At 32.5% G+C, this 9,846-nt stretch overlaps 2 protein-coding genes across 2 annotated transcripts; one reads left to right on the top strand and one right to left on the bottom strand.

The window, feature by feature from the left end:
• Window positions 1-99: 99 nt before the first annotated feature.
• LOC140053817 (N-sulphoglucosamine sulphohydrolase-like) lies at window positions 100-4,424 on the top strand. The gene is made up of 5 exons (XM_072098520.1): window positions 100-269; window positions 676-942; window positions 1,294-1,441; window positions 1,845-2,077; window positions 2,439-4,424. The coding sequence occupies exons 1-5, from the start codon at window positions 185-187 to the stop codon at window positions 3,203-3,205; spliced, it is 1,500 nt and encodes a 499-aa protein (XP_071954621.1). The 5' UTR covers window positions 100-184; the 3' UTR covers window positions 3,206-4,424.
• Window positions 4,425-4,489: 65 nt separating this feature from the next.
• On the bottom strand, window positions 4,490-9,611 carry LOC140053875 (phosphomannomutase 2-like). Its single transcript, XM_072098612.1, has 7 exons — window positions 9,448-9,611; window positions 8,164-8,355; window positions 7,652-7,743; window positions 7,440-7,539; window positions 7,157-7,232; window positions 6,650-6,759; window positions 4,490-6,094 (listed from the first exon to the last, which is right to left on the bottom strand). Exons 1-7 carry the CDS (start codon window positions 9,514-9,516, stop codon window positions 5,987-5,989), a joined length of 747 nt encoding a protein of 248 aa, XP_071954713.1. The 5' UTR covers window positions 9,517-9,611; the 3' UTR covers window positions 4,490-5,986.
• Window positions 9,612-9,846: the final 235 nt, after the last annotated feature.

Here is a 9,846-nt window from a genome sequence, read left to right as displayed (position 1 = left end):
AAAACATAGCGGCATGACCGTACGTGCCGATAGCTGTGTCCGCCAGTCAGGTGACACACATCACATGACATGTTTGTTATTGGTGGGCTTCTTCTCACTCTGTGCCTCCACTGTGTGCACTGTGTGTGTGTCAAAGACAAAATAATACAGTGTAAAGTTAAAAACAGCAGTTTTTTTTACCAAAATGGTGATCCATCCCATCTTCTTTATAATTGGCTTCTGTTTGATCTGTTCTGAAGGACGGCAAAGGAACGTCCTTCTTATTATTGGTAAAAAATAACATCAGTTTTCAACAATAGGCCTACTAGCCTACTAGGCCTATATTATATAATAATAGGCCTAAGGTCTAAGTAAGATTAGTATAGTAGCTAGAGTTTAGAGAGACTGAGAGATTTAAAAAAAAATTATATGAAAATATAGGACTCACTCAGTGGTGTATATGAAAGTAATAATACTAATAGTAATACTTGGACTGTATGTCAATTGCACAAATTGTTCAAATTGCGCATAACATATGTTACTAGGCCTAGGTCTAATTAATTTATACAGTATGGCAAAATAATATAATTATGTATGTCTAGCTGTACAAGTCGTGAATGAAAAATGTTTGTATTGTCCTCCTATACTAATTTATTTCCCAAAAAAGCCATGTTATTTTCTTTCAATTTTCATTAGGTGATGACGCCGGCTTTGAGTCCCAAGTGTACAACAACACAGCATGTAAGACGCCAAATTTCAATAAACTTGCAGAGAGAAGCTTGATCATTAAACATGCGTACACCAGCGTCAGCAGTTGCTCACCAAGCCGATCTGCCATCTTAACTGGTCTTCCACAACATCAAAATGGCCAGTATGGATTACATCATTCATATCATCATTTCCAGTCTTTTGACAATGTCAAGAGTTTGCCGGTCATGTTAAAAAGTAGCGGTATCAGAACAGGTGAAGAATTAAATTTGATTAAAAAGAGGGAAAGTTACCAACCAGCCAATCATCCCTCTCTCCCCAGTCTGTTCCTTACTTTCTCCACTCTCCTCACACTTTCTCCCCTCCCCTCACTTTCTCCACTCCTCCCACTTACCACCTTCCTCACTTTCTCCACTCTCCTCACTTTCTTTCCTCCGTCACTTTCTCCTCTTCTCCCAAAAGTCTTTAAGGCCTCATTTTACCTCTCTATAATAAGTAACTTCAAACCACCTATATTATTAATCTTAGTACACATTTCACTAAGATTTTTTTTTTGCTTTATCAAGAAATATTAATATTACACATTTTGTTTAAATATGTTTAAAGGTATTATTGGGAAGAAGCACATTGGACCGGACACTGTGTACAAGTTTGACCATGAGTGGACAGAAGAAGAGTACTCATTGCTTCAAGTTGGTCGAAATATCACCAACATTAAAAATCTAGTTCACAAGTTCCTAACAATGGATACAGGGTGGGTTGAAAAATCTAAATCTAATAGCAATAATAGAAGTAGTTGGCTGAGTATCTTAATTTTGAGGTTGAAGTACACCTTTTTTGGACAAAATATAATTTAATAATAGAATACATTGACAGTGACATCTCTTCTTGCCTTGCTATAAAAGCCTATGATAAAATGTACAATGTTGTTGGTTATTCAGGAAAGCCTCCTAATGATGAAACCCCTTTTTGAATGGTGCAGTGCTTTTTGCTTAAAATCACCGACTCCAGATTTAATTTGCATACATTTTTTAAAGGCTAAATGTAGCCCCACAGAAGCCAGCCCTTTAAGCTACAAACTACTGCATGTCTTCCAGTCTGTAAAAAGACCAGAGCCACATTATGCCCTAAAATATGTTAAAACTATTGTTTTTCAGACCTTTCTTTCTGTATGTAGCTTTCAATGACCCACATCGATGCACGGGTAGTAAGTATGGACAGTTCTGCGAAAAATTTGGTGATGCAAAATCAGGTTTTGGCTCAATCGAAGACTGGAAACCAACATACTATGCCCTAGAGGATGTGGCAGTGCCGCCATATTTACCAGACACTCCAGAGACCCGTAAAGATATCTCAGCCCAGTATACAACTTACAGTAGATTAGACCAAGGTATTTTCTTCATATAATCTCTTTTCTAATGTTAAAAGTTTAATTTAAGAAAAGTCAACTCTCCCAATCTTGGACTGGCCTGATGTCTGGTTTTCTAGAAAGCCAAAATATGTTTTAAATGATAACAAATTTGTGACCTCTTGCACCCTCATATCAGGAAAAGTCTGGTTTTGAGAGAGTTTCCCATTTTCAGAGAGACTGGTATTAGGAGAGTTAACTGTATATTATAGACAGCGATTTAACTTCAAATTAATAAAAAGAAAACTATTTTTGCATAAATGGCAATGGAATCTAATAACAAAAAACTTATGGCATGTCTACTTTGTCAATTACCTACAAAAAATTGTTTTGTAATTTCCAGGAATTGGATTAATCATGAAACAGCTAGAGTTAACTGGACACTTAAATGACACTTTGGTTATCTATTCCGCCGATAACGGCATACCATTTCCAAATGCCAAGACCAATCTCTACGAACCAGGAATGGGGGAACCAATGCTGATCTCCAGTCCGTATCATACGGAACGATGGGGAGAAGTGAGTGGCTCGTTGACCAGTACTACTGATCTAGTTCCAACAATACTGGATTGGTTCAATGTAGACTTTCCAAAGTACAAGATTTTTAGCAAAGAGGTTAAACCAACTGGTTTGTCGATGCTTCCTTTGTTAACCACCGAGCCATCATCTGGTTGGAATTCCGTGTTCTCCAGTCATGACCTCCACGAGGTCACGATGTATTACCCGATGCGTGTGATCAGAAATCAGCAGTATCGTTTGATACACAACCTGAACCATGGTGCTCCTTACCCAATAGCGCTGGATATCATGGTCAGCCCGACATTCAACGACACGCTGCAAAGAACGGCAGAAAAGAAACCGACTAACTGGTATAAAACTCTTCAGCAGTACTACTATCGAGATGAATGGGAGCTATTTGATGTCAATAATGATCCTCTGGAAGTCAAGAACCTCGCAAAAGATGCTGATCATCAGGATGTTTTGAAAAACCTGAAAGAAAACCTCGCTAATTGGCAAGAAGCTACTGATGACCCATGGAGGTGTGTCCCTGGTGGCGTCCTTTACCAGAATAAATGTCTACCACTTTACAACAGTCGTAACGAGTTATAAATATATGTTATGTATATAAATACAAAAAAACAGGGTTTTATAATAAGCTTTTTACAGCCTTAATAGTAAGTAAATTATATTTTTTATTTGTAGCTGACTTACACTAAATTCATGTGTATCACATTATTCCTGACTTTTGATCAAAGTTTTTGCACAATTAAGACTTTTTACTTACCATACGTTTGTCTTTCAACATGTAAAGGGAAAAAACCAGTTCAATTTTGTCTGTTGGTAGAGGGCTAATGTATTGAACTTAAACATTACTAAGTAAGCAAGTTTATTTGTTTAAGATATAAATCTATGTGTATGTTTATTCTGTAGAGAATACATTTATATTTTAATCCGTATCAAAAGCCTCATTTAATAAATATTCATAAAAATATTTTTATAACCAATTTTTATACTGATATATTTTATAGTAAAGTGTTTCATTCAGAATATCACACATATAATGTGAAATACATTCTTTATATTAAATTTTCATTCCAAACACAGTGCAGTGTTGTAATTGTTGTATTCAGAAGTGTTTTTGTTTGACCAAATATGGTAGTTATTAAGACATCCTCATGTCCATTTAGCTTTAGCCTATGTCTACACTAGCAAAACTAAACTTTTGTTTGCAAACCCATTGTTTGCCACCGTTTGGGTAAGGTTATGAATCCTGTCTACATTAGTTACCAGAGACTGTTATCTGAAAGATCACATGACTGCCAAAATCACATGACCGCTAACATCTCATAGATTGTTATTTGATTGACAGAGTTCACAAACATCAGGTCAAGAAGGTCCATGACCCAAGTTCAGCAAACTAGCTTTTTTGCAACTTTCCAAAGTTTGTCAACTGGTCTACACTGGTAAATTTCGGAAAACCTTTCATGCAAAACTGTGAGTTTGCAGACTAAAGCATTTCTATCTGAGTAACAATAACATGCAAAAATCTAGGGGCCCTTCAAATCACTGGGGCCCTTGACTACAATCATTTCCATCTGGACAGGTTTCAAAACTGATTTTAAAGCCTGTCTACACTATCAAACTTTATGTGACAACAAATTTGATGTGCCAATATATGGACATGATGATGTCATGTCACTACCGTATTTGGGCATATTACAACCATATTTGGGTACATCACACTTGTCAAACTAGTTAATAGTGTAGGTAGATATAACTATACAGAAAGAGAAAACAAAGATACATTTTATCACCATATTCTTGTACATCTTTATTAATTAGTTTCTTTAAAACTACTGTACATACAGTAAATATATATTATTTGGTCACTAATTGTACTGTACACCTGAGCTAAATTCTGGTTAATCTAATTTACAATACAATTAATAGATTAATACAATTAAAATTTGATCAGACACATATCTCAGCACAAACACAAGAAGTAGTAATCACATACATGGTATTGAAAGTACAAGTGGAAAGTTATTAATGGATTTTTGTGGAAAATATGAAGGTTATGAGCACTTGATTACTAGATAATTAAATACATTATTTGATTTTTTTGGAATTCTTTTATTTAAAATATTCTAAATAGCACACTCAACTTAGAACCTTCTTTGTGTACATTTTGACAATTAATACTTCATAAATACAGACATATTAAAACAAATTGAAACATGTTAAAAGTTATACAGTAATTCATTTCAAGTAATGCTGTTTATAATTTAAATCAGTTCACTTAAAAGGCACAATTTGGACAACAAATTCAACTAATAAACGAATAAAAAGACTGACAAATTGTAAAAAAATAGTTTTTAAATTTATTTTAATATAGATTCTTCTCTTTGAAAAAAATAAATCCTAATTTTGGTTTTATTTATGTTAATAAAACTATATTTAGATAAGACCATATTATACTGTGTGTTGATGAAGCACCACAGTGGAGCTGTGGCTTGGTGGTTATGATGCTTGGCTACCAATCTAAGGGTCCTGGGTTCAAGTCCTGTCATATGTCAGGGTTTTTTTCTCATGACAATTTACAACTCCACTCCCAAAGACTTAATAATAAGTCTTTGTCTATGTAGAGCATCTTGTGTATATGTTTGTCTTATATGTTCTAGTGCAGTATATGGAGAGCCATCTCGATAGTGCTTTGCACTCATGGCAATCCTCAGGGTGCTGCACCGCTGTGTTGTCATGTATGTTTGCCTGAAAATTAAATAAAATAAAAAATAAAATAAAAAAAAATTACAGTACTGTGTATCTAAGCTTGTTGTCTCTTATTTGAAGGAGAAGCCATTTCAATAAAATTTTGTTTGTTTTAATATGTGGATCAAACTTACTGTAAAACAGCTATGAAGTTTATTTAATTCTTTAAAATATAAAATATCTAAAACTGGAATCATATTAAAACAATACTGTACTACAATGGAATAAAAACAATACTGTACTACAATGGAATAAAAACATTTATCAATTAGCAATTAATTCTAGTACTAGTTTATTGCTGTAAGGAATACATTTTGTTTTATAAACAAAAAACAAATATCGGTTTCAGTGCAATAAAAACCTCTATTAGTACAAACAGAGCTACATAGGAGGTATACAAAGATGGGTACCAGAATAACGACATTTTAGTAGAACCAGTGATAAATGTTAGAGGTATGTGAACTGTAAACAGGGAATTTTAATAATTGGTATTAAATATTTAAAGCACTGATTAAATATGAAAGATCCTAATCACCATTATTACCTGATTCAAGGCATGTGCAATTATTAGTGACATATATTAGCCTCTACTAAATTAAAATTGCAACATATTTGCAGCCTTTATAGAGAGTTTAAAACTTCTGTTACTTGTTTTCTTGTATTTTCTGGACTTGTCACTGTGTATCCAATTGTTCTAGGGTCTTCAAATATCTCATGGTCATTTCCTCCCTATTAAAAAAAACGGTGGTTGAAAAACATTTAAGTTCTAAGGAGTTTCTCCTCCAGGAATATAGTATTGTTTTCAGGTGTGGATCAAGGATTTTTGGAAAGTATGGAGTTCTAAGCAAATAGAAAAAAAGTAGTTCATAATGTAATTTTAGCTGTAAAAAGAGGGGAATGTGCGACCTTAGTGCTCCTCCACCCCTTGGATCTGCACTTAGTTAATAGAAGTAAGACAATGAAAGTAGGTAGAGGCTTATGTCACCACTTATCCGGAACTTTCAATTCAACAAAATTCCTAGATGTTTTAAATACTAACAGCTCCTAAACTCCGTCACGGGATAGTCGTTGTACTAAACAATTAAGTCTAGTAAATGCGATTGATATCTTTCTAAAATTAATACTACCTGGATGAATGAGAATATTCATATCTGAAAGCAGGTACTGCATTGTTCTCTTATGTTTCAATATTGGGATATTGAAATTGTAATATAGGAAATCTATGCAATTTGTCAGTAAAAAGTCAGTAAACGTTCAAGCTTCACTTGGTATATATATACTTACAGGCATTGTTTTATCTCCAAAGAATCTTATTGTCTTATATTCCTTTATATAGTTTAAACAATAGGTTTTGTCCCAGCCTTTTGGGAACACGTCTACACTGATTTGACCACCTGCAAAAATAATATTATGCAAATGAAAAACTATAGACAATTAAAAAAATAGTTTACAATAGTTTCCATATTAAGTCTAAATAAAACACTTATTAGGTAACAAGAAAATAACTTTATTTAATATTTGAAAACTGTTGTATTGTATTTTTCAAACCTTTGTATGTAGGCATGTACACAAAAATATAATTGTCTTTTGAAACACACCATAAAAATGTCTACATATGTTTTACGTTATAACCTGCTGGTATATACAACATATGGTGTCTTTATTATGGTAAATCTGATTTAAATAAATATGTGACCTTTGACATTCTATTCACAAGTTATTCATTTTGATAATTTATGGGGACATAGGTTGAGATAGGGATTTAAATGACATCTTTAAATTGTCACTTACCAATAGCAAATATAAGGTCAGTATCTGCAAACTCTTTCCTCATTGCCGACACCATATTTTCCCTAATTTTGTTTTTCTATACAAAACATAAATATTATATTATTATTACTTTTGATAGAAATAAAAATGTGCTTTATTTGATTTGCTTATTATTGGACTTTGTATTTGTTTTTTTTTTGTTTAAATAAAAACACATACATTATTTAAAGTGTAAATACGAAAGCTATCTACTGTATAGTTTAATAACAATAATCAATTGTTTTTGATAAACGGCCAAACTGACCTGGTCAAACTCGAAAAACTGCGTTCTTTCTGCCTGGCTGCAGCTTCGACCTACTGGGCACACATTGATCAGACCACTACGAAATTCAATGAAAGTCCCTCTGAATAATAAAAAAGATATTTTGAAATATTTTATTTTGGAACATAACAGTGTTTGGATAAGAAAACTTAATTACAAAGAAAATTTAGCGGATTGGAGAGGGGGAGGATTACCTTTTAACTGGAAGTTCTAATTTTGACAAGTATGCTAGGGCGTAATTAATAAATCTTTGGACAAGTTCTTCTCCGAGGTGCTTCTGTATATTCTGAAAAATAAAAAACAAATATAAAAAACTTTAAGAAAATTGTGTAATAATATATATCTTCTGTACTCCTAGTAATGCCCATTTTATTGAAAATACTCTTTTGTTGAAATACATACTTCATTGCATACTTAATAAGAGATAACACCATGTGTACTTGTATCTGTGGAGGGTGTAAGTTTGGCCCCCCTGCCAAAATATTATTCAGGCTTTTAATTACCAACCACGATACTTTTACATGGCCTTGCTAAGACGAATCTAAAGACATGGGTGCTATATCAGATTAAACAAACTCAGATATTGCTAATCATTAATTTTAAGAATAAAAGTCAAAGACTAAGACAAAAGAGTGAAATAATACATCTGCATGGTATAACAATCAAGTGGTTACATCACGGAGCTACTCCAAGATTAAGTTCTTACCGCTCTAGCTAGAAGTTCCCCTTTTTTGTAAGCAACTAGACCATTTTCAGAAAAGAAATAGTCAAAATGGTTCAATGCCTCTTCACCACCTAACTGTTCTAAAATTTTGTCTTGGTCCGATCCTCCTACCAGACACACAGATACTTTTTTGCGTAGATCACATAAGAAGTCATCCATTTCTTTTGTTATTCTCTATATTTAAATAAAGTGGGGAAAACAAACAAATATTAGTTTATAAAATGTTTAGAGTGTTGCATTCTGTTAAAAAATGGATTTTATTTCTTATCAGAATTATTTTTTCCAATGTCAAAGGGCATGAATTGACCTATTGACCTTCAAAAGTAAGGAATTGCAACAACACACAGTGTATTGTTTACAAGCCTTCATGAGTAAACAAAACTATTATCAGGAAAAGTATTATCTATTGTATCTGACACACCTCCAAATGGAGGCTTCTGATTGGTTGATGAATGCCATGTCATACAGCAGTAAATCCAAGAGCTGATTATCATGCATGATAAGGCACAATTGTTAGGGAAATTGCTAAATAATTTCCCAGTATTTTATGAATTAGCACAAATAATAAGAAATGATCTCATTGATAACAAGGATATAATTTAATTGTCATTTTGATTCATAGAAATAAAAAGAAAATAGTAATTATTACACAACAAATAATGTGAGAAATAGAAATACTGTTAATTATGATAGTTAATAAGAATCCTACTTGCAAAAAAATGTGTCTACAAAAAAACGAAAACATTTATAATTTATAAACAACCATTTTCGTATGTATAAATAAATTATTTAACTTCAAAATATCAGATTTTTTAAATATTAATTTAATATTTTTCAAAGAAGTTTAATTATTTACAAAATAATAGCCATTCATTCAATAAAAAACAGCATTCATGATGTTAATGTTTATTATTGAATAATTACAAATTAGCCTATCTATGCTGTAAGCACTATGTATACTACTGTTTTTAATATTTACATTTTTAACCTGGTATAATAATTTTTATAGAACATTGTTTAAGTATTAAAGGTTAGTAATTTAGTAAATTTTTTTGTGAATTGTTGTCCTAACTAATTATTTTAAAGTGTAGCCTACGTGATCTGAATACGGTATTACTATTGTATTAAGGGACATATATAATAGATGTTTATCTCTATTGCATCCGTTCAACATTTTTTTAATACTCTAGCTAAGCTAGGCTAGGCCACAATGTGCGTGCAATACGTGTCTGTATGATGGTGGGCCTACCACACTGACTAACTTACCTGTCTAGGTGCTGTTAACGTTCCGTCAACATCAAATAGAAAACACACAGATTCGTCCCTTGCAGTCATTTTAAAAATCAGTTGATACTACAAGAAGTTTACTTTGAAAACAAACTTTGGTAAGTTTTATTGAAGAGAGAAATCAAGCACCGGTTACACGACGACGACTGTACCACTTATCTTGTGTGGTGTGGTGAGAGATATTGAGAGAGAAATAAATATTGCAGATACATATGTCATCCAGTCGTTACTTGGGGCCGTAGGAAAACAAAATGAAAATGTATGATAATATAGGTAGTAAGACTATCATCATTATAATAGTAATGGATAGATATATGTTATTAAATGTTTAAGAATTGTCTAACAATGTAAATTTTAAACATTAATTTTTATGAAATT

Source organism: Antedon mediterranea, chromosome 1, assembly GCF_964355755.1.
Source record: "Antedon mediterranea chromosome 1, ecAntMedi1.1, whole genome shotgun sequence".
NCBI lineage: Eukaryota > Metazoa > Echinodermata > Crinoidea > Comatulida > Antedonidae > Antedon > Antedon mediterranea.
The sequence above is the reverse complement of the archived record's forward strand: the minus strand, read 5'-3'. Positions and strand labels throughout refer to the sequence as shown.

What these genes read in the sequence shown, in the direction of transcription:
- LOC140053875 (XM_072098612.1), bottom strand. Translation starts at nt 9,516, where the DNA reads ATGACTGCAAGGGACGAATCTGTGTGTTTTCTATTTGATGTTGACGGA. An exon ending in CGTTAACAGCACCTAGACAG is followed by an intron (nt 8,356 to 9,447) that starts GTAAGTTAGTCA and finishes ATTTAAATATAG; the next exon opens with AGAATAACAAAAGAAATGGA. An exon ending in GGGAACTTCTAGCTAGAGCG is followed by an intron (nt 7,744 to 8,163) that starts GTAAGAACTTAA and finishes TTTATTTTTCAG; the next exon opens with AATATACAGAAGCACCTCGG.
- LOC140053817 (XM_072098520.1), top strand. Translation starts at nt 185, where the DNA reads ATGGTGATCCATCCCATCTTCTTTATAATTGGCTTCTGTTTGATCTGT. An exon ending in AAGTAGCGGTATCAGAACAG is followed by an intron (nt 943 to 1,293) that starts GTGAAGAATTAA and finishes ATATGTTTAAAG; the next exon opens with GTATTATTGGGAAGAAGCAC. An exon ending in TTACAGTAGATTAGACCAAG is followed by an intron (nt 2,078 to 2,438) that starts GTATTTTCTTCA and finishes TGTAATTTCCAG; the next exon opens with GAATTGGATTAATCATGAAA.